Source organism: Oryctolagus cuniculus, chromosome 5 (genome assembly GCF_051225735.1).
Source record: "Oryctolagus cuniculus isolate XC-2025 breed Fujian yellow rabbit chromosome 5, ASM5122573v1, whole genome shotgun sequence".
Taxonomy (NCBI): domain Eukaryota; kingdom Metazoa; phylum Chordata; class Mammalia; order Lagomorpha; family Leporidae; genus Oryctolagus; species Oryctolagus cuniculus.
Window position 1 is genome coordinate 160,120,423 of NC_142871.1, and position 23,748 is coordinate 160,144,170.

The window sequence follows — 23,748 nt, forward strand, 5'->3', positions numbered from 1 at the left end:
AAATAGATTAGCTGGAAACAGTTCTCATTGGTAACTCATTAGAGATACTTGATCTTAAAAATGATCAAACTTCTAAGGGAAATTGTTTTAAATTCAGAATTATCTGCCATTGAATCTATCATTCAAGAGTGAAAGCAAGCACAAGAATGCAAATGATCCGTACCACTTTAAATAATTACTCAAGGATGTATTCCAACTGCATGAAATATTAATCTAGGAAAGAGGTAAATGGCTTTCGGTCAGAGCTGCCATCTTCCAGTAATTTGCCTAATGACCACCATGAAAGGAAAGAGGAGAGGCACTCAACCTACTTTCTCTAGGCCTCTTAGGAAATGTGGATTTATTCCTTGGGCCACAAACATATGAACCTGCGAGAAAGGTGCTATTATAGAAATCAAGGAGATGGGTACGATGCAAAAAAGTTACCACGGCAACACTGGAAGTGTCTAGTGCTACCCAGCGTGCTGTCGGCATTGTTGTAGACACACAAGGGCAAGCATCTAACCATGAGAATGAAGGCACCTACTGAGCATAGTAAGCACTCCGAGAGCTGAGATGTGCCTTGAAACATGCGAAGGACTTGACAGGGAACAGAAGGAAGCCAGAGAGAGGGGTACTGAGGGCCAGCCTGCTCCACCAGAGGATCCTGCTTTGTCAGAACAGATGCAACAGATTCCCTGAATTCATGGTGTAATCTGTGTGAAAATCATAAAAAAATCTCCAAACTGTAAAAGCATTTCTCTTTGAATACATGTGAGATGTCCTTTCCCCTAAAAAGTATTTAAGGCAAATGTTAACTGTGTTTAAATAAAAACAAAAAGAAATAGAATATGAGAAAAAATTAGCAAGCAGAGAAATAAATCTAAGTCTTTGCTGATGGCATTGCTTTGAAGCTCAGGGTAACTGGAAGAAAATTTCACTAGAAAGTAGAGGCAAACGTCAAATAAACACAGTGTATCCTCTCTTCCTGTCCAAATTTCTATTTTGGACACAATTTCTTTTCCAATACTTAAACTTTTTTCTTTTGATTTATTGAGCTGTCTACAATTTCCTTTAAAATGTTGCATGTAAGAGAGGTAATGACATTTTTATTACAGACTTTTTAAAAATGATGTAATTATTGATTTATTTGAAAGACCATGAGAGAGAAAAAGGCAGAGACAGAAAGTGATCTATTCACTGGTTCACTCCCTGAGAGGCAGCCACAGCCAGGGCTGGGCCAGGTTGAAGCCAGCGTCCCGGGGCTCCATCTGGGCCTCCCACACGGGCAGTAGGGACCCAAGTACTTGGCCATCTTCTGCTGCTTTCCCAGGCACATCAGCAGGGAGTTGGGTGAGAAGCTGAGCAGCCAGAATTCGAACTGGCACTCCAATATGGGCTCATAAGCAGCAGCTTAACCCACTGTGGCACAAAACCAGCTCCTACTACAGACTTTAAATAAAATGCATCCAAGATTTTACCTTTAAGAATAACACATTTGGGGTCTTGTGCTGTGGCATAGTAGGCTAAGCCTCAGCCTGTGGCACCAGCATCCCACATGGGTGCCAGTTCACATCCCAGCTGCTCCTCTTCCTACCCAGCTCTCTGCTATGGCCTGGGAAAGCAGTAGAAGATGGCCCAAGTGCTTGGGCCCCTGCACCCACGTGGGAGACCTGGAAGAAGCTCCTGGCTCCTGGCTTTGGCCTGACCCAGCTCTGGCCATTGTGGACAATTGGGGAGTGAACCAGCGGATGGAAGTGTTCTCTAACTCTTTCAAATAAATAAATAAATAAATCTTTTAAAACAAACAAAAAGAATCACATGTTTGAGGCCAAGCATTTGGCCTGGCGATTACCATGCCTGTGTTCAACGTCACAGTGCCTGGGTTCCACGCCCGCCCTGCAGCTTCCGACTCCAGCTTCCTGACAGTGCAGACCTCGGGAGGCAGCAGGTGATGACCCCTGTAGCTGGGTTCCTGTCACCCACGAGGGAGGCCTGGGTTGAGTTCCCATATCCTAGCTCTGGCCCAGCCAGGGGCTGGCATTTGGGGGAATAAACTAGTGGATAGGAGACCTCTCTGTCAAATAAATACAATTTTAAAATAATTGTGGCATAGATTTTTGGCAGCTTATCTGCAAGCTTCCTTATTTAGTCTTGTCTCTGTGTTTTTTGTTTGTTTGTTTTGTTTGTTTGTTTGTTTTGGAAGCAAAGCAGGTCCAGAGCCATTCTTACTGCCGGTTCAAGTGTAATGATTTTATTGGTGTCAAAAAGCGGGGGAGATTGGTTTTGTACATCTGAGAATGTCCACTCACCTTGGAGAAATCTATTCTGCTGGCGCTTTCTGAGGCTTTTAGAAAGACGCGTCTCCAGCCTGCTGCTTCCTGCGTGCATCGCTGTGAATTTTTTGCTCAGGAAGCTCTTTCGTGTCCTTTGTGGTTTAGTTTCAGTTCCTTCTACTTTTATCAAAGTTAGAGTTTCTAGTTCTCACTCTCCTTGTGCCGTCTGTATGTTATCCATGAAAAGGGATTACCAATTGTATTGATGTCCTACGATGGATACCACAGTGGGATTCCTATCAGAACTTTACAAGCTGGTACCTGTACTGATCTGTCAGTGTAAAATCAAACTAGCCCAGAACATTTCGAACATAATAGCTGAAATAATGATATTGCTGTTAGAAAAATAGACCAGTGGAAAAACAACAGCTTAGAAACTGACCCAGGGTGCTTAGAAGGAAATAGCACTGGAAATCAGCACTATTTATTAAACAACGGCGTTGGAAATATTGGCTGTCCAAATGGACTAAAGATAAATTAGGGTTTTTTGCTTAGATCATATTTCTATCCCCCCAAATGATTTCCAGGTATGTTAAAATGATAAATGTGAAAAACCAAAAACAGCAAGACTGTTCATAGAAAATGTGGGAGAGTATCTTCATGGCCTTAGGTGAGGGAAGTCTTTCTGAAAGAGGTTTTAAATATGCAGGTCAGTATAGCGCCAGAATAGCGAGTGGAGAGAGAGAGAGAGAGAGGAGGTGAGGAGGGAGGGACGGAGACGGGGTACATCCTGCGGCAACCTGCAGACATCAACCTGACTTAAAGTGGCAAAAGTGCTTGAAGCAGAACATCATTCTCATCCGATTTTTTTTAAACATGTATTTGGTGGCCTTCATTGTGGCACAGCAGGTTAAGTTGCTGGCTACAGCACTGGCAATCCCATATGGGCGCTGGTTCTAGTCCTGGGTGCTCCACTTCTAATCCTGCTCCCTGCTAATGGCTTGGGAAAGCAGCAGAAGATGGCCCAAGTGCTTGGGCCTCCGCACCCATGTGGGAGGCCCAGATGAAGCTCCTGACTCCTGGCTATGGCCTGGCCCAGCTCTGGCCTTCGTGGCCATTTGAGGAGTGAACCAGCAGATGGAAGACCTTTCTCTGTCTCCTTCTCTCTTTCTCTAACTCTGCCTTTTAAATAAATCAAATATATCTTTTAAGGGGTCACTGTGTCTGGCCTTCAAGGTAATTTCTATTTGGCCCTTTTTACAGGCACTTTGCCTGCTCTTGACAAACACTATATGGTTAGAAGTGGAGAGAGGCTCCATCCACCTTCTGATAACATCCAGGTCATCATTTTATGAAGACAATAGAGTGACAAACTAAGAAGTTATCAGAGAAGACAACCAAGGAGGGTGGTAGCTCTTGCTTGGTTCAAGAGTAAGCAGTTGACTTGTCATTATGGAGGCCATTCATGTCCCCAGGAGATCATTTGCAAGAAGGGGAGAGTAGCATTGTGCAGATGAGGGAGAGCTGTGGGAGAGGTGCTGGAGGTGGTAACTCTTGACAGCTCTTTCCAGAACTTGAAGAATGCAGAGGCCACAGCAAGCTCTTATTTCATTTTTATTTTCTTTATTCTTATGAAAGTGGAGCAGACTTGCATATATTTCTATGTGAAATCAAGAAACCATGAAAACATGAGCGCTTACCCTCATGAATGCACTTTCTTTCTCTTTTCACATTCTGTTTATCAAAACCTAATTGCCGGCTTGTGACTAGTCAAATCCATGCTTAATTCAACAGACAAATGATGCTTGCTTAAGAGTTCCAGGGATTGACTGTGGGAGAAATGGCTGGAATTACAAACCTCAGATAAGGAAGGAATCTGTGGCCACCAAGCCTAATGCTAAAGGAACACCAGGAGATTTATGGCCACCCACCATAAAGAGTCAAGCCTTAGGGACCACTGCCCAGAGGACCATCCACTGTGTCCATTGTCCTCCCTCTCCTCCAATCCCCACTCAGCTTTTAAAAAGTGTTCCTGCAGTGCCGGCACTCCAGTTCCAGTCCCGGCTGCTCCAATATCCAGCTCCCTGCTAATGCACCTGGGAAAGCAGTGGATGATGGCTCAGATGCTTTGGCCCCTGCGACCTGTGTGGAAGACCCAGATAAAGTTCCAGGTTCCCAAGTGCTTGGACCCCTGCTGCATATGTGGGAGACCTGGAAGAAGCTCCAGCTTCCTTGTTTCGGCCTGGCCAGCATTGCAGGCATCTGGGGCGTGAACCAGTGGATGGAAGATCGCTCTTTGTCTCTCCCTCTGTCTGTCTGTAACTTTGCCTCTCAAATAAATAAATAAAATCTTCTTTAAAAGGTGCATTATTCTAAATATACTTACTCCTAGTGGTAGTACACTGAAAAGTGAGACGACCTGTCATGATGTGCGTTCTGTCCTGTGTAGTACCACCCAGAGGGTCCTCATGCCCACCTGGCCCACTGAACCTTAACTTAAGCTTTTACATACATTTTCCAGTCTGCAGCAAATGCATGGGATGGAGAAACAAGTTAAAGCAAAGCGAGCCGGGAATCAGCCAGTTCTACAACAGGGGATGCTCCCCAAGGCAGAAGATCTGTTCCAGAACAGAAGGAAACATCAGAGATTTGAGGGACAAATGAAAACAGTCAGGGAAACACGTGCAGATTCTTATTTAACAAAACAGCTCTATGAAGTATAATTTTCTTTGGACAATTAGACAAATTTGTATTTGAATTAGGTCTTCAGTTGTATTAAAGGGTAATTGTTAATATTGTGACAATAGCATTATGTTGGGTGAGAAATGTCCATCGTGGCCTGGACTTGATTCAAAATATTCCAGTTAAAAAAGCAGGACAATAAATGGAACAAGAATGGCACTATGATATGAATGCTAACTAATAGGATTATGGGGGTTCATTGTACTTTCAAGTATATTAGGGAGTTTTTTTATTAAAACATTAAAAATAGGTTGTATCAGAAGAAATGTTTGCCTGGAACAGAGTAAGAAAGGTAGAACTAATGATAGAAATGCGGATTTGAGAAGCTGTCCCAGGACAGAGCTTTCGGGCTACAGGGGACAGGTGTGGCTGTTGGTTGTGCAACCGTGGCTTGGGATGCCCGCATATTGTGATACAGCTGATGGCTTGCTCTGGTCTCTTTTGGTCAATGCATTCTCATATGGGCTGGGTCACCAAGGCTACTCCATGTCACACACCCTCCTTTATGTCCTGTCTGTTGAGATATGGTAAAGACTTTGTTCTCATTTCCTGTTTCTATTGTTGAATAGCTAATTTGTCATAATCGTGCCCAGGTACATAACTGTTTGTTACATACCTGCCTCTCTTGGGCTACCTTTTCCTGAGTATGCTCATACTGGGTATGTTCCAGCACTTTCCCTCCTGGCTTGTCATTCTCTGCCCTGTCAGTGGGAGAGTCTTTCCAGGTTTCTGTCCTCTCCATTAAACAGGCCCGGATCCTAAGGGTTCTGTCCATCCTAGTATTGGGTGCATTTGAGCGCTAGAAGATTCTGGTAGTGAATGATGGAGTGGTGCAACTCGCCCCCCTCAGTCATTTAGTGTTGAAGGGTCCCTAGCAGTGTTGGGAGGCAAAATCTCCCCACCATCTACTGTGGAATTTGGAGGAGACAGAATCTCCATGTTAGGCGCTGTCGATTGTGGAGGACTGAGAACTATATTACTCATCTATAATGATTTTGATTATCCCCATGTTTCTAAATTCTTGCCTTCATAAGGTGATTCATACAGCATCATGAAAATTTTCTAAATAATTGAAGTGCATTTCCTAATGGGCCAACTCTTTTAATTTGTTAGTAGTTTATCTAAAAAGTAGTAGGCTTTCTCTGCCTTCTGTTCTAAAGAGAAGTGCTTCTTGATGGCTTCTCAAATTATAAAAGAAATATTATTTTATTGCAATTATTGTAAATCCTATATACAAGCCCTCTGTATATACTCTACTTTTCCTTTTGATAGAAAACTATTTTTGTCTCCGTTTTCGGCCTTCCGGCCCTTCTATAATATTCATGACATGATAGTAATAAGTTGGTCAAGTTATTTTTAGGAGCCAGGAAGCTGAACCCTCACGACCTCTTTCTGTAGCGTTATTGTCTTCCAGCTTACAGCGAGGAGACGCATAGCTGCAAGGAGAGAGGCCTCGTGTCCAGGCCCCACGACTGCTCAGTGATAGAAGCAGAAATCACACTGAGGTCTCTGATTCCACAGGCAATGCCCAAAAGCTGCCTCCTGGAGGATGAGAAGCCATATAACCAAGCATGGTAAAACGTGAACTTATTCCAGCTTTTTAAAAAAGTATTATTTGAAAAGCCAAGAGGTAGAGACAGAACTACCTTCCATCCACTGGTTCACTCCCCAAATACCCACAGTAGTTGAGACTGGGCTGGGGTTAAAGTTGGGAGCCAGGAACTCCAGGTCTCCCGTGTGTGGCAGGAACCCAATTACTTGAACCATTAGCGCTGCCTCCCAGGGCGCACAATAGCAGGAAACTGGAATCAGGATCCAGAAGTGGGGAACAGAGCCAGGTGCTCTGGTGTGGGAGCAGATATCTTAACCACTTTCCCAAACACCTACCGTATTCCATCTTTTTATTTTTTAAAAGGGTAAATCATTGTTATCATTTAACTAATTCAAGTAATTCAGAGGACTGGTTTTCCCCATGGTGGGTATATATGTGTCTGTCTGATTTCTCAACTCTGGCATTTTGCAGTCAAAAATGCTAAGTAAGGAGACAGAATTGGTAACCATTGTTACTATGTATGAGTCTATGATTAGCTTTTAAAACTATGATTTTTTGTTTATTTGAAAGGCAATTACACACGTGCACACACAGGCTCAGAGACAGATCAAGAGATTTCATTCAGTCGTTTGCTCCCCCAAATGCCTCCACAAGCTTGTACTAAATCATGCTTAAGCCAGGAGCTCAGAACGCCATGCAGGTCTCCTACACGGGTAGCAAGGATCCAAGCACTTGAGCCATGGCTGAGGCCTCTCAGGGTCCCACAAGCAGGAAACTGGGTTGTGGAGTGGAGCCTTTTCTCAGACTCAGACACTCCAAGATGAGGTTCAGTGTTCCAAGCAGCATCTTACCCACTACACCAAAAACCTACCCCGCTGTTTGTTTTTCAAACAATCTCAACCTAGGGGATACCAATGCTAAGCCTTTTCCCCAGCAATCATGGCCCCCAAACCCATGGTTTTAAATCTCCCTCTTCTTCTTCTCCTTCTCCTTCTTCTTCTTTTTTTAAGATTTATTTATTTATTTGAAAGAGTTACACAGAGAGAGGAGAGGCAGAGAGAGAGAGAGAGAAGTCTTCCATCTGATGGTTCACTCCCCAATTGGCTTCAACGGCTAGAGCTGTGCTGATCAGGAGCCAGGAGCTTTCTCCAGGTCTCCCACATGGGTGCAGGGGCCCAAGGACTTGGGCCATCTTCTACTGCTTTCCCAGGCCATAGCAGAGAGCTGGATCAGAAATGCAGCAGCCGGGTCTCGAACCAGCGCCTATATGAGATGCCAGTGCTTCAGGCCAGGGCGTTAATCCGCTGTGCCACAGCACCGGCCCCTTCTTCTTCTTCCTCCTCCCCCTCCCCCTCCCCCTCCCCCTCCCCCTCCTCCTCCTCCTCCTCCTCCTCCTCCTCCTCTTCTTCTTCTTCTTCTTCTTCTTCTTCTTTTTTGACAGGCAGAGTGGACAGTGAGAGAGAGAGACAGAGAGAAAGGTCTTCCTTTGCCGTTGGTTCACCCTCCAATGGCCGCCACGGCCGGCGTGCTGCGGCCGGCGCACCGCGCTGATCTGAAGCCAGGAGCCAGGTGCTTCTCCTGGTCTCCCATGGGGTGCACTTGGGCCATCCTCCACTGCACTCCCTGGCCACAGCAGAGAGCTGGCCTGGAAGAGGGGCAACCGGGACAGAATCCGGCGGCCCGACCAGGACTAGAACCTGGTGTGCTGGCGCCGCAAGGCAGAGGATTAGCCTAGTGAGCCATGGCGCCAGCCCCCCCTCTTCTTTTCTTCAGCAGATTCTCTGATAGGATCTTGAACAGACCGCATAATGTACACAGCACCTTCTTCACCAGTTAAAGTCCATCGCCTCTGGAGCTCCAGTCTCATGCTGACCTAAAGCCACCGTCTCAGCCCACACTGAGCAGTAGCTGGGTGAGGGACTGTTCTTTGACTCCCAGTCACCCTTGCTCACCTGACATTGTGATGCTGCGGTGGGGGTGGGGGTGGGACGATGTGGTCGTCCCCTGAGACATTCTCGCTTTCTCTCCTGGTGAGGAACACACAGCTATTTCAATAACCTGGCTGCTGATGGGCTCTGTTTGTTGTGGCTACCTCCTCCCCACATCCGAGAGCTGTGGTTACCTCCTGCGTGGCTCAGGGCCTAGTGTGTTCTTGGGAAGGTTCAGCATCCTTCCACTGTCTGTGTTCTCTGGCCCGGGGGCTCAGCCTCTCCCACAACTCGCTGGGTGTCTTACGGCCAGCTCGGCAGAGGCTGCAAGCCCTCTTCAGGAAATTAGGGCAGAATTAAGCCCAATTTCCTCCTGTTGCATTCCCAGGAGGGGAGTAGTAGATGGGGCAGCCATAGCATTCCTGTTAGGACGGTGGATATGAGCTCTGTCTCCCCCTCTTCAGACTGACATTCACACGGGGGAAGAACAAATGTTTAGAGCAGGGACCAACAAGTGAGCCAGCCTTGACTGCAATGCTAGTCTCCTGAGCCAGCAAGCCCACAAGATTTACTCTCTGGCCTCTCGCAGGAGAAGTTTGCTGAAGATGGTTTTGTGTTATATATTGGCCTGTCGGAGCCTAGTGCAGGCGCTCAGGCAAATCCATGGTCTCCTGTAAATTGCATGTAATGATATATGGTGTGCACATATATTTATAGACATGTATACATGCATGCATGCTCACACACATGTTATATGTAATTGTGGATTCCCATTTTACTTCTTGGATTCCAATCTTCCCGTCACTTATTCTGGTGTTGAAATGTCCCATTTCTGGTCAGCAGGAGCATGCTTTGCCGTTGGATTGGTTCTCATCATTCTCACTTGCCGGTGCCACAACACGTTCCAGGATCCTCTTATGCATGCGGGCCCTGCCAAGCTCCAGAACGAGTTTGTTCTCTGGGGAGCCCTTGAAAGGCTGAATTTTTACTAACACCAAGGAAAAGGTGCTTTGGTTTCGAAATTTTACTTTCTTCAATTTTTATTTTCTTTTTAAAAAATATTTATCATTTGGGCCGGCGCCACGGCTCACTAGGCTAATCCTCCACCTTGCAGCGCCGGCACACCGGGTTCTAGTCCTGGTCGGGGCACCGGATTCTGTCCCGGTTGCCCCTCTTCCAGGCCAGCTCTCTGCTGTGGCCAGGGAGTACAGTGGAGGATGGCCCAAGTGCTTGGGCCCTGCACCCCATGGGAGACCAGGAGAAGCACCTGGCTCCTGGCTTCGGATCAGCGTGGTGCGCCGGCCACAGTGCGCCGGCCGTGGCAGCCATTGGAGGGTGAACCAACGGCAAAGGAAGACCTTTCTCTTTGTCTCTCTCTCTCACTGTCCACTCTGCCTGTCAAAAAAAAAAAAAAAACTTATCATTTGAAAAAGAGAGAGAAAAAAGAGAAAGATACCTTCTTTCCTCCAGTTTACTACCCAAATGCCCACAGTAGCCAGGGCTCAGCCAGGCCAAAGCCAGGAGCCAGGAACTCCGTCTGGATCTCCCATGTAGGTGACCGCAGCCCAAGTGCTCGAGTCAGTCTCTGCTGCTTTCCCAGGCGCGCTAGCAGGGAGCTGGATTGGAAGCTGAGCAGCGAGGACTTGAGCTGGTGCTCTGATATGGGATGCCAGCATTGCAAAAGGTAGCTTAACCCGCTGCACCCAAATGCTGACCTCTGTTTGTTTATTCAAGAGGCAGAGAGAGATCTTCCATCTACGGTTCACTCCCTAAATGCTCACAACAGCCAAGACGAAGCCAGGAGTCTGGAACCCACTCTGGGTCTCCCACACGGATGGTAGGGATCCAAGCACTTGAGGCGTCACTGCTACTTAGGAGGTGCACACTAGCAGTGAGCTGGTCTGGAAGTGGAGGAGCCAGGACTCAGACCAGGCACTGTGACGTGGGTTGCTGGTGTCCCAGGTAGCCTCTTCACGGCTGCTCCAAACACGCGCAGCAAGGGAGATGTTAGTAAAGGCAAGTCCAAATGTCCAGCGACAGCCACCATGATCACTCGTGGGCGACAAGACCTCGGTCTGGAAACACCTCCTCTGCAGAGAGGCCCTCCCGGGCAGCCTCATCCAAAGGAGTCTCACTGCCCCCACTTGCTGATCCACACAATGCTGTCAAAGTTCTTGTGCCAAAATTAAGTTCCCTTTTATTCTTTCCATGGAATTCTTGAAATAGCTGTATATATCGCCACGCCGTGTTTTCTTGTCATCACAGCAATTATTCACTGAAATTATCCTGTTTGTTGGTTATTTTATATATTTTCTATCCTTCCAATTAGACTATAAAGAACATGTCAGCTTTTCTTTTTTTTAACCGTGAGTAGTTAGGAGAGATCATGACTGACTTCATAGCAAATGAAGCTTTTCAGATTCACACAAGACAGATTTTAAGTATGGATCCTTCAGAATCCTTCACATCTTTTTGTTAGCAAACAAAATACAAAGAGTTCCTTCAAATTCACAAAGATACAATTATAATAGGTTTTCATGGGGGCCATGGGGGCAAGACTCTTCTCTGTTAATCTGGATGCTGGTGGTTAGCAGCAAATGAACCTGACCTAAAGCATGGTTTCTACATACATGAGTCAAAGCGCTGAAGGCAAAGGCTAATGCTCAGGAGGTCCTGATGGTTTGTCAGGTGCTTAGTTAGCGTGGGTCGTAGCTGAAGGAGAACACTGTGTCAGTGCCGAGCTGCATATCCGCCTGAACCTGCAACACTGTGTTCAGTCACTTACACAAGAGTGGATGGAATCTTCATTGCATGATTCTACCGAAACAGGACTGTGTTGTGGGGAACTTTTTCTTTTTTCTTTTTTTTTTTTTTAGGCAGAGTTAGAGAGAGAGAGAGACAGAGAGAAAGGTCTTCCTTTTGCCGTTGGTTCACTCCCCAAATGGCTGCTATGGTCGGCGCAGCGCGCTGATCCAAAGCCAGGATCCAGGTGCTTCCTCCTGGTCTCCCATGGGGTGCAGGGCCCAAACACTTGGGCCATCCTCCACTGCCCTCCCGGGCCACAGCAGAGAGCTGGCCTGGAAGAGGGGCAACCGGGACAGAATCTGTTGCCCCGACCGGGACTAGAACCCAGGGTGCCAGCGCCGCAGGCGGAGAATTAGCCTAGTGAGCCGCAGCGCCGGCTAAAGAGTGGAACTTTTTCAAATGACATTTCCCCAGACTCCTACCATGCCTTAGAAGGGTTTCCATCTCATATTCAGATAGGAAAATTTCCATGCAATGTTCATGGTTTAGTAAATTTCCTACATTTTCAAATGCTTCTCTCCCAACCTGTATTGTATTGAAGTCCCTCTGTTGCTTTCTGTGTGTTTTTCTCAGACTTTCATGTGGTTGTTGTGGTTAGTCTTTTTTTTTTTTTTTTTTGACAGGCAGAGTTAGACAGTGAGAGAGAGACAGAGAGAAAGGTCTTCCTTTTTCCGTTGGTTCACACCCCCACCCAAGTGGCCGTATGGCCGGCGTGTTGTGGCTGGCGCACCGCGCCGATCCGAAGCCAGGAGCCAGGTGCTTCCTCCTGGTCTCCCATGCAGGTGCAGGGCCCAAGCACTTGGGCCATCCTCCACTGCCTTCCCAGGCCACAGCAGAGAGCTGGCCTGGAACAAGAGCAACCAGGACAGAATCCAATGCCCCAACCGGGACTAGAACCCGGGGTGCCGGTGCCGCAGGCGGAGAATTAGCCTAGTGAGCCAGGGCGCCGGCCTGTGGTTAGCCTTTAACCCATTTCTGAGAAATAGCCCCGCTATCGGAAAGTCTAAAAAAAAAATGTAGGCGTTGTGGCACAGCAGGTAAAGTTACCACCTCTGCTTCCAATCTAGCTCCTTGCTTATGACCTGGGAAAAGCAGCCAGAAGATGGCCCAAGCACTTGGGTTCCTGCACTTGTGAATGACCTGGAAGAAGCTCTTGGCTCCGGGCTCTGGCCTGGTCCAGCCCTGGCTGTTGTGGTCATCCAGGGAGTGAACCAGCCAGAGAGAGGGGTAGATAGATTGCATCTACTGATTTACTCCCCACATGCTAGTGATGGCCCCTGCTGGGGGCCGGAGACAGAAGCCAGGAACTCAGTCCAGGTCTCTCCCGTCACTGAGCCACCACTGCTGCCTCCAGCGTCTGTGTTAGCAAGAAGCTGGCATCAGGATCTGGAGCGGGCATTGGCCCCAGGCACTCTGAGCCCAGGTGTCTGAAAGGCCAGGCCAAGTGCCCACCCCTGGACAGCCTAATTTGAATACGTGCACTGTGTGGATGCTGATCAGGGCACTTCCTTGATCACCTGCTCAGAGGTGGGCACAGGGGCTCAGCAAAGGTGTTGTGTGACAGAGTTTACATGTGTAGACAGCGACAGAGTTTACATGTGTAGACAGCGACAGAGTTTACATGTGTAGACACAGAGAAGCGCTTTCCTCCCCTCTCTCCACAACTCATTACCTCTGATTACTAGGAAGTTGAAGGGGAGAAAACGGATCTGAGGGAGGGTTTCCCACCGGTGAGCTGTCCGATCACCAGTAACATTTTAGCCACAGACACCTGCTCCCCCCCACCCCCCTCAGTGACGGCACTATGGATCTACTCAGCCTTGCCTTTCATCTCATTTCTGGAGTCCGGGAGAGAGAATTTTCCTTCCCATGTGTCAGTCCTCTTGGGCTGCTCCAACAACACTTTACTCTGGGCAGCTTATCCACATCAGCAATTTCTTTCTTGTGGTTCTGGAGGCTGAGAATTTGCTAGTGGGTGTGGTGACTGCCGAGGGCCCATGTCTGGCTTCTTTTCACGTGGCGGAAGGGGTGAGGCAGTTGTCTGGGAACTCTGAAAGGGCCCTGATCCCTAATCACTTCTTCAAACCCCAGCACCTTGGGGAGTAGGCTTCTGTCTCGGAATTTCGGCGGGACACTGGTCATTGCACACAGAGCCGCTGGCCTCTGGGGTATCTGCTGAGATCAGCCCCTTGCTGTTGTCACTGGATCTAGCGCGATGACCCTGTGTGTAAGAGACTCAGCTGGCCCATCTGCCCTGTTCAAAGGCAATGGCAGCTGGCCCCCACGCCCCACACACAGCCAGCCTAGGGTAAAAGCAAAACAGAACTGGTTTTGAACTTTGCTTATGTAAGATGTTAACATAAGGAGACTTTGGGGGAGAGATCCACACGGACTCCCTGTACTGTTTTTGTAACTTTTTCCTCAGCCTAAAATTATTTTAAAATAAAACATTTTTTTAAAAGTCCTCTAGAACTTACATTTTTGCCTGGCTTACCTTCAACAATATGAACTTGAAATAAATCATGCTAATTGGGGTTGGCGCCATGGCTCACTTGGTTAATCCTCTGCCTGCGGCGCCAGCATCCCATATGGGCGCCGGGTTCTAGTCCCGTCTGCTCCTCTTCCAGTCCAGCTCTCTGCTGTGGCCAGGGAAGGCAGTGGAGGATGGCCCAAGTACTTGGGCCCTGCACCCCATGGGAGACCAGGAGGAAGCACCTGGCTCCTGGCTTCGGATCAGCAGGGTCGGCCGTTGGGGAGTGAACCAAAGGAAGGAAGACCTTTCTCTCTGTCTCTCTCTCTCTCTCTCACCTACCTCTGTCAAATAAATATAAATAAATAAATAAATAAATCGTGCTAATTAACTTCACACCCACGTTTTGCAACTGCCTCTCCTACTATCCTCAGCTCCATCCGGGTCATGTTATGTCTGAGGTTTGCTCCTGCAGTTTGACCCTCGATGGCGGCCACTCTCCAGCTTCTAACTGCAGGTGGTTCTGTGCACCTGTCTACCACGGCCTCTGGGATCCAGCCCCTGATGAAGAGCAGGCTTCCCTGGCTCCAGCAGGACTTGTCCAGGTGGATCTTGCAGTGACTGGATGCCCACTGCTGTCAGAGGTAAAAGTTCCTCAACAGGAGGTGGGGGTGGTCGGCTTCACCCATACCTCTCCCGTCAAAGACATCTTAGCTCCAGGGTCGGAACTTAGCCCCACAGGAAGGTTGTCCGCTGGTATCTGTTCCAGTGGCTTGATCCTGTAGTCCCTAGGCTCCCTGCCTGGAAGAGGGAGTGTTTATGATAGGAGACTCCCAGCCCAGGCACTGGTCTGGGATGCAAACTACTTGGTCCTAGATGAAAACTATCTGCCTCACTCTTCACCTATTATTCCATCAGCCAACAAAAAGGGATGAGAACTGGGATGTTTTTTAAAATGACAATTACATTTGTTCTCTGTTATTCTGATTCTTAATAAAAGGTACCCACCAGAAACTCTGACATCATGCACAATAGCTCCTTGGGCCCTGTAATGTTGGAAAAACAAAAGGAGAACTTCTATCACTGCTACCATTTAAAAAAAATTTTCAGGGCTGGCATGCTGGCGTAGTAGGCTAAGCCTTTACCTGTGGTGCCAGCATCCCATGTGGGAGCTGGTTCATGTCCCAGCAATGAGTCGGGCCCAACGCTGTGGCGTAGCTGGCAAAGCTGCCACCTACAACCCAGCATCCCACATGGGTGCTGGTTTGAGTGCCAGCTGCTCCACTTCCAATCCAACTCTCTACTATAGCCTGGGAAAGTAGTGCAGATGGCCCAAGTCCTTGGGCCCCTGTACCCTGTGGGAGACCGGAAGAGGTTCCTGGCTTCAGATTGGCGCAGCTCCGGCCATTGCAGCCATCTGGGGAGTGAAGCAGCAGATGGAAGACCTCTCTCTCTGCCTCTCAAATAAATAAATCTTAGAAAGCAAGCAAGCAATGAGTCAAGACAGGGCAAGGGCATTGGGTTGTTATAACCCTACATTATCCTGGCTTGGGTGAACACACACCGTATTGGACACTCTAGACAGGACATTTTCCCTGGGGCAGCAGTTGTATTGGACAGTGCGGCTACAGGAGCTACACATGTAACTACTTCATTGAAAACACTTAAAAAGCCTTCTTGATGGAAATTGCAGACCCTGTGTCTTCCCACAGTTCTCAGCAGCTCGGATGTTGAATTTTGTGTCCCTGGAGCTAGAGCTATGCTTCCAGAATTCTCTGTACTTCCAAGAACAACAAAATATGTGCAAGTCTCAGGGGTTGGTGTCCTGTGAGGGTGTGGTTTGCACTTTGCCGGGGAAGAGCGGCAGAACCTGGAGGGTGCTGAGGACCCTGCACAGGGTGTGGTGCTGGAGACCGGCAGCTGCCTGCGTCACTGGGGCACTGCATCCACGAACCTGAGCTGCCATGGTCGTAAGAACCCCCCCAACCAGAGACGCTCGAGGCAGTGTATTTCCAAGCCTGAGGCGTTCTTTTTATGCTGGAGCTGGGAGCAGAGCTGTGGATGGGAGCACCCCAAAGCAGAGCTTATTAGCAGTAGGATTCATGTGGCAGGACTTGCTGGCACCTGCAGAGGCTGGGAGCAGAAGACAGAGTCTCCAAGGGTCAGATGCACCTGCAGGGAACACCCTCCTCCTGGGGCAGCCAGCACAGGGGCTGAACAAGGTGTGGAGGTGAAGGCCTGACTGCTTATCAGAGGCAGTATCCCTGATGGGCAGTATTCACTCCCAGGATCCCCACTGCGGAGTGGGGGTGGGGGTTGTGTTGAGTCGACCTCAGTTCCACTTCTTCCTCTGCCACTCCTGTCCCCTTCCCCGCCATAGGTATTGATTCTTCCTTCTCAGCTTCTGCTTCCAGAGAACCCAACCTGAGTGAAATCCATGAAAGCAAAGTGAAAATTGGCGTGTTTTTTGTTGTTGTTGTAAGATTAATTAGTTTATTTATTTACTTGAAAGGAAGAGTTAGAGCAAGGGAGGGAGAGACAGAGAAATCCTCTATCCACTGGTTCACTCCCCAAATGGCTGCATTGGTGGGGGCTGGGCCAGTTCAAAGCAGGAGCCAGGAGCTTCTTCCGGGTCTTCCGCATGGATGTAGGGGCCCAAGGACTTGGGCCATCTTTTGCTGCTTTCCCAGGTGCATTAGCAAAGAGCTGGATCAGAAGTGGAACATCTGAGACTCGAACTGGTGCCCTGTGGGATGCCGGCGCTGCAGGTGGAGGATGTACGAGGCTGTACTTGCTATCCTGCCCAGTTGGCAATGAGGCGAGCATCACCAGTGGCAGGTGGGGCACAGGGGGTCCTGGGAGAAGGTAGTGAGTCAGCTGTTAAAATGCTCCCCAGTGATGAAGTGAGAGGGTGTCAGTGGAAAGGAATGTGGTAGTGGGTGGAAAGCTCCTCAGCCTTATGCAAGAAATGGGGGCGGCCGAGGGGGTGGGGCTGAGGGTGACCACAGAGCACCGAGGCCTGTCTGCCCCAGAGTCTGCAGATTGTGTGTCACAGGGCACGTCAGCCTGCTGCCTGCCTTTGTAAACAAGTTTAACTGGAACACACACATGCACACACACACACCCACACAACGTCCCACATAACTGATTACCTCTGGAGAAAACAGTTCACTTTTTGTTCTGTATTGTTTCCATTTTTACAAGCACACTTTATTTTTCAAGGTTTGTTTACTTATCTGAATGGCAGGGATAGAGAGAGACCTTCCGTCTCTATCCCTCCCCAGATGACGCCAATAGCTGGGGCTGGGACAAAGCCAGGGACCTGAAACTCAAGCTGGGTCTTCCGTATGGGAGGCAGGGACCCAAGTACTTGGGTCTCAGCAGCTGCTTCCAAGTGCATTAGCAGGAAGCTGTATGGGAAACAGAGGGCAGAGACTTGACCTGGCACTGCAGCAGGAGATGTAGCGTCAGAAGCGGAAGCTTAACCCGCTGCTCCACGACGCTGGCCCCTGAGGCACACATTTTATTATTTTAGTAGTATGAAATAGGTTTGCTTAGTTTTAAAATATATTCATTTTTAAAAATGACGTTTGAGAAGTCCTTTGGGGGCCAGTGTTTAGCAAGGTGGTTAAAGATGCTGCCTGCGATGTTCACATCCCACATGGAGCGCCTAGGTTCAGGTGCTTGGGTCCCTGCCATCCGCGTAGGAGGCCTGAACCGAGCTCCGGACTCCTGGCTTCGGCCTGGCCCAGCTCTGGCTATTGCAACATTGGGGGAGTCAATCAGCAAATGGGAGATCTCTCCTCTGTCTTTATCTGTTGCTCTGCCTTTCAAATAAGCAAAAATAAATTTAAAAAAAGTCTTTTGAGTTGTTTTCTTTAAAACTTATCATGTTCATGTGTCAATCAGAGGCATTATTTATTTAGAAAATTTATATCTGAAATGGTGCTCGAAAACTTTGGAATTTGATACATAATTATGATAGTATTAACATGAAATCTTATTCCAAAATTGTTTCTTCAGTAAAAATAAATGAGTACATAAGGCAGGCAAATAATAACATATTCCTATCTCAAATTTTAAGATAGCTATACCCAATTTAAATTCATTCTAAATTACTCTCCAAACACCCCACAAAGGGAAAGCTTTGGTTATTTTTCAGTGGTGGGTGCTTTTTAGACAGTCATACAAATATGAATGTGTTTCTTTTTTTTTTTAATGGTAGCATTGCTTTGTCTTCAGTGGATTTTTAACTAGCCATCAAATAAAAAAAACACAACATCCCCAAAGGTGGAAAATAATATATTAATTTATTTCCAAGGAAACAACACAGAACATCATCAAAAACAAAGACAGATACAGTAGTTTCAGGGCATCCCAGTGGGTTGGAAGAAATCTATCAGCCAAACGCTACATTCTTCCAGCACTACAGCACGTAAGACGTGGGTGGGACGACCAGCAACAGACATGTAAACATCAATTCCAGAAACATTCCTTCTGCTCCGGGAGAAAATCCAGTGTAACACATCTCCTCTCAGGTGCGACCACTTACATAACGTGTGCAAGAGACATCGTCAGCCCTCAGCACTGACCCCAGGTGTGCTCCCCACCTGTCAGCCTTCTCCACCTGAAACAGCCCCTTGTGTTTCTCAGTAGCTGGAAAAGAGGCCTCACTTCAAAGTCATTCCCTTTAAATATGATTAACATTCAACAGGCACAATCATAGAGAAAAGAGTAAAAATGTGTTAATTCAGTGTCACTTCAGTTGTAGTCATTGGTTCTCGTTAGAATAAATAAATATTGAACAACGCAGTGGATCAGAGCAATTCGCAAGTAGACTTCACATTGACCTCCTCTCAATGGTAACACTGAGACCGTAACTAAAACCTGCCTTTCTGGTGCGCTCAATACACCTTGATCTCCCCTTCTCTCGCTCTTCCACCCCCGGAAATGAACCGAGAAGGGCAGTGGGAGAATCCCAGTTCACTGGCAGAGAATTCATTTCCCAGTGTTGATTGGCTCCTCTCGGCCTCAGCTACTTCATCTGCAGGGCGAGGGGCATCACGTGAGCCCCTCAGGAGTGCTGTGAGGTTTGAATGAAAGGAAACATAAGGAGCTCACAGGTGGCCTGGAACACAGCGCAGCGGCCTTTAGCTTCTGTCGCCCCACTCCCCTCCCTTTCAGACAATCTCTGCTTTAACCTCCGCTGCTAATCACTGTTCTACTTGGCCTGAAATCGCCACATAGAAACTCGCCCATGACGGTGCTGAATGCAACTGCTCTGTAAGACCGTCCATGGCAGGCCCTCCAATTTGACATGATTCCAAAGATTTCGAGAGGTAAGAAGCTTCCGTCGTACTTTCCGACGTGTCTCGGCACAGGCCTGGCAGAAGCAAAGCAGATACTGCAGAACTATTTCTGGAATGCAACCTGCACGGAAGGGCGGATGTGTGGGTGGCTGGACGGAGGGGGTTCAGGCCAGAGATGGTCACCCAAGGTTGAAAGCCCTTAGACTTAGAAATGAAGGCACTGCCATCAGCACTGGGCGTTGTAAAGCCACTCAGAGAACACTACAGTGCAGTTAAAAGCCTCGCAGGACAGAATCCGGCCACTCTTCTGCAAGTCCCATAACACCGAGAGGAGGGGATTGCAGCCGAGGAGTGCTTCCTTCTAAGGTGTTCCAGACACCACGTGAGATTCATGCAACAGCACCTCTTGTAGGAATATCTTCATTTTTTGCAAGGACTTCTTAGAGTTCTCAATGGACAACATGGAGGAGGGTCAGAGCACATTCCAGCATATGTAGAGAAATGTTCTGTTTCCCCAAGGTCCTATTCCTGGAGCAGCAGACAGTAACACCCATCTTCACGCCCACATGAGCTTGTGTTAATGGCTTTATACTACACACACAACTCTGGACATGGGCAACTGAAAATGCTAGTGTTGAAACTCAGGGACAAGGTCTGTTCTCAATTCTAGAGCTTGTTTTAAAGACCTTGGCCAGTTACCCAGAAAAGCTGTTCCTATGCCTGTATGTGGTTGAACAGTGTTGAGTATTGGTTCAGCTGCCACTTGAGACACCTGGAACCCCTATTGGCGTGCCGATTCTAGTGGTGATACTAACGTGTTGAAAAGATTTTTTTCCTTCAAAGAAATCAAAGTCTTATTTTCTTAAATACTATTATCTACAATTCTCCTTTTTCATCGGAACATATTTATACAACAATCTTGTGCAAAGATCTGACAATATTTACCACTGATCAGAAGCACAGCCTCATATAGAGGTGAGTATCAAGAAACTGCCGAACTGGTCAGGAGCCAGGACTGCTCTTCTCAGCCGCCCTGCTGGGGTACTTCAGAGCACCACCGTGCACAGCTGAAGTCTACACAGCCAGGCCCCGGGACCCTTAACACAGTCGAGGCACAAGTCTCTCACAACGAAAGCTTCTTCTGCAATTTCCCTTCTGTCATGCGTTGTTGTAGGTCAAAAATACCAGCTGGGTTGTATTGCTGTTTCACTCTGATTGAGGGTTCTTTCTCGAAGCCTCAGTTCCAGGCACTCCACAGTCAGGGGGTATGTGTTGAGCTCAAACTTGTTAGCAAACAGGCTTTGCGAATTCATCAGCCACTTCAAGTCTCCATTTCCATAGATGCAGATGCCGTGCACATAGTGGCCTGCAAAGGAAAGAACAAAAGACCCAGTCGAGGCATGCTTGTGTGCAGAAGTCAAAGTGATGAACTTGCAGAAAAGAAGGGGTTCGGCCTGACTAAGACTGTGCCGAGTGCTATGGGGGACAAATGAAATAGGACTGTGTAGTCCCAGCCCACAAGGAACTCAGAACTCCATGAGTCGGACAAGAGGTACAATGTAGTGGAATAAAATGCAAGTTAAATGAGACAAAGCAGTAACAAGGAGGTGTCACAAGGCAATTGCTCCTGTATTATCAAATGAGTAATGGATAAGAAGTTCTAGAAGTGTACATATGGGAGTGGTTTTTATGGCTTATACTGGTAAAGCCTTTTTATTCTTATCTTTATAAAGTGGCTACTTCATGTCTCCACTTATGTGTGTCATAAACCTCACTGACACAACAAAGAAACATTGAACTTCTTCATCTCCCTATAAGCCTGTTCTTCTCCAAGTCTTTCCCATCGTGGGAATTCTATTCTTCAGTGCCCCAGGCACTTCTCTCCCTCTCTGTCACACCCCTTAGCCAATCTATCAGCCATTTTGTCAGCTCCACCTTGAAAATGTCAGTAAGAGGGTCTGGTGCCGGGTGCAGCAGGTTAAGCCCCCAGCTGCAACACCAACATCCTGTAAGAGCGCCAGTTTGAGACCCGCTGCTCTGCTTCTGATCCAGCTCCCTACTGTTGTGCCTGGGAAAGTAGTGGAAGACGGTCCAAGTTTCCGTGTCCTTGCACCCATAGGGGAGACCCAGATGGAGTTGCAGAACTGTGGCTCCCACCCCTGGCTATTGTGGCCACTCGGGGAGTAAGTCAGAAGAGGGAAGACCCCCGTCTCTGTAACTCTGCTTTTCAAATAGGTAAGTCTTTAAAAAAAAGTGTCAGTAGATACTTTTGAGGAGCAGTCTTTTTTTTTCTACATACTATTTGTTTAACTCTTTACTTAGTGTAGGGTTAATCTTATGAGTATAAAGTAAACTGAATATAGATCTTTGTAAAAATTGAGAGTGGGAACAAGGGAGGGAGGAGGAAGAAGGGTGGGAGCGCAGGAGGGAGGGTAGGGTGGGAAGTAACCCTAGGTTCCTGAATCTGTATGTATGAAATACATGAGAGCTGTATACTTTCAAAGAAAGAAAACATCAACAGAACACATCTCCTCTGCTCAGAGCCCTAACAACGGCGTCCGGACCTCTTCAGAGGCTGGCCCTTCATGGCCACGTTGCCCCCCTCCAATCTTAGCCTAACCCTTTCTCATCCCCTGGGACCACACTGGCCTCTGTGCCTCCTTGTTAGCCCCGAGCACACCAGGCACGCTTGCCCTAGGGTCTGTGTTTGCTCTTCCTTCCCTGGACGGCCCTTCTCCCAGACAGCGGCAAGGCGACCTCCTGTACAAGGGCACGCATGGCTCCCTGCTGCAAGGCCATGTTCTCGGACACCCCTTCCCTGACGCTTCTTCTTTTCTTTCTTTCTTTTTTGCGTGTTTATTGCCAGCTGGTAGATATCAGTGCTAAGGAGGAAATACTGGGGCCAACATTACGGTGAAGCAGGTTAGGCCACCACTGGTGGTGCTGACAACTCATATCAGAGTGCATGTTTGGGTCCCGGCTGCTCCCCTTTGGATCCAGCTCCCGGCTCATGTACCTGGGAGGGCAATGGAAGGTGGCCCACACGCTTGAGCCCTGCCACCCACGTGGGAGAACAGGATGCAGCTCGGGCTCCTGACTTCGACCTGGCCCAGCCCCAGCTGTTGTGGCCACTTGGGGAACGAACCAGCGGATGGAACTGTCCTCTCTCCCTCCCTCGCTCTCTGTCACTCTGCCTTTCAAATAAACAAATAAATCTTCTAAAAAGAAGGAAATTACTAGTTTGTTGACTATCTTTCCAGACAATTGTGCGTCATCTTGCTCTCCAGAGTAGAACATTAAGTTCCAGAAGAGCTAGGAGGAGGAAGGGGGTGGGGGGGAGGAGGAGGAGGAAAACAGACGTGAACAGGAAAGGATATTTCAGCCTGGAACAGCAGAAAGCTCACGGACAACGTGGTGTTCTGCAGGGAAGAAGCTGCAGAGGGGAGGAGAAGAGGCGGTGGGGAGCGAGAGACTGAGCAGGCAGAAGGGCGGGGGCATAATCTGTGAGGCCCATGGAGAAATGAGACCGCAGGTGGCGGCTCTGGTTTAGAGAATGGGCAACTTTTCTTACTGAAAAGAGGAAGAGGCGAAGAGGGAATGGCGGGAAGGGGTGGCGTGACGGGTAGTGTCACGGAATCTTCCTCAACTGTCTTGAAAGCTCTCCCTAAGTTGAATGATCGCCTTTCACAGGGGGTGCTAAGGCTGCTTTGGCATAACCTTGAGAGCTTAAAGATGAGGAGCAGAGCTGGAAAAGTGAACCCCAGGAAGTGCACCAGGAAAATAAATAATGAGATAAATAAAAGCGCCGGGGCTGGTGGACTGGTGCCGTGGCAGAGTGGATAAGGCTGTCGCCTGCGGTGCCAGCATCCAGGATACCAGTTCGAGTCCTGGCCGCTCCACTTCCGATCCAGCTCCCTGGTAATGCACTTGGGAGTGACAGATGGCCCAAGTCCTTGGGCTCCTGCACCGGCTTGGGAGACCCAGAATAAGCTCCTGGCTTCAGATCAGCCCAGCTCCAGCTATTACAGCAGTTTGGGGAGTGAGCTAGCAGAGACTCTCTTTCCCTCTCCCTAACTCTGCCTTTCAAATAAATAAATAATTATCTAAAAAAAAAAAAAAAAGTAGGAGGGCAGGCGCCACAGCTCACTTGGCTAATCCTCCGCCTGCGGCGCCGGCATCCCGGGTTCTAGTCCTGGTTGGGACGCCAGATTCTGTCCCAGTTGTCCCTCTTCCAGGCCAGCTCTCTGCTGTGGCCTGGGAAGGCAGTGGAGGATGGCCCAAGTGCTTGGGCCCTGCACCCGCATGGGAGACCAGGAGAAGCACCTGGCTCCTGGCTTCAGATCGGCGCAGCACGCCGGCCGTAGCGGCCATTTGGGGGGGGTGGTGGTGAATCAACAGAAGGAAGACCTTTCTCGCTCTGTCTCTCTCTCTCTCTCTCTCTCTCACTGTCAAACTCTGCCTGAAAAAAAAAAAAAAAAAAAGGCAGCCAGGAAGGCCTTGCTGGAGTGAGATAGATAGTAGATCCCTAGCAGGGGTGGGGAACTTTATCTGTGACGGGCCATTTGGGTATTGATGACATCATTGTGGACCACACAAAATTATCAACTTAAAACATTAGGCTGGGGCTGGTGCTGTGGCACAGCGGGTTAACGCCCTGACCTGAAGCACCGGCATCCTATATGGGCAC

The 23,748-nt window shown here is 48.4% G+C and overlaps 1 protein-coding gene and 1 long non-coding RNA gene across 3 annotated transcripts in view; one reads left to right on the forward strand and one right to left on the reverse strand.

The window, feature by feature from the left end:
* Positions 1-14,115: 14,115 nt before the first annotated feature.
* Positions 14,116-22,271, forward strand: LOC149126831 (uncharacterized). The gene is made up of 3 exons (XR_016234308.1): positions 14,116-14,396; positions 21,181-21,296; positions 21,928-22,271. It is a non-coding gene; the product is annotated as an uncharacterized LOC149126831 (long non-coding RNA).
* GCNT2 (glucosaminyl (N-acetyl) transferase 2 (I blood group)) overlaps positions 18,044-23,748 on the reverse strand; it is a 74,294-nt gene continuing 68,589 nt past the window's right edge. For both annotated transcript variants that reach the window (XM_008262376.5, XM_002714168.6), the window contains exon 3: positions 18,044-20,427. In XM_008262376.5, coding sequence (XP_008260598.2) covers positions 20,237-20,427 — 191 coding nt within the window. In that variant the 3' untranslated portion in view covers positions 18,044-20,236. The remainder of the gene's footprint in view (positions 20,428-23,748) is intronic.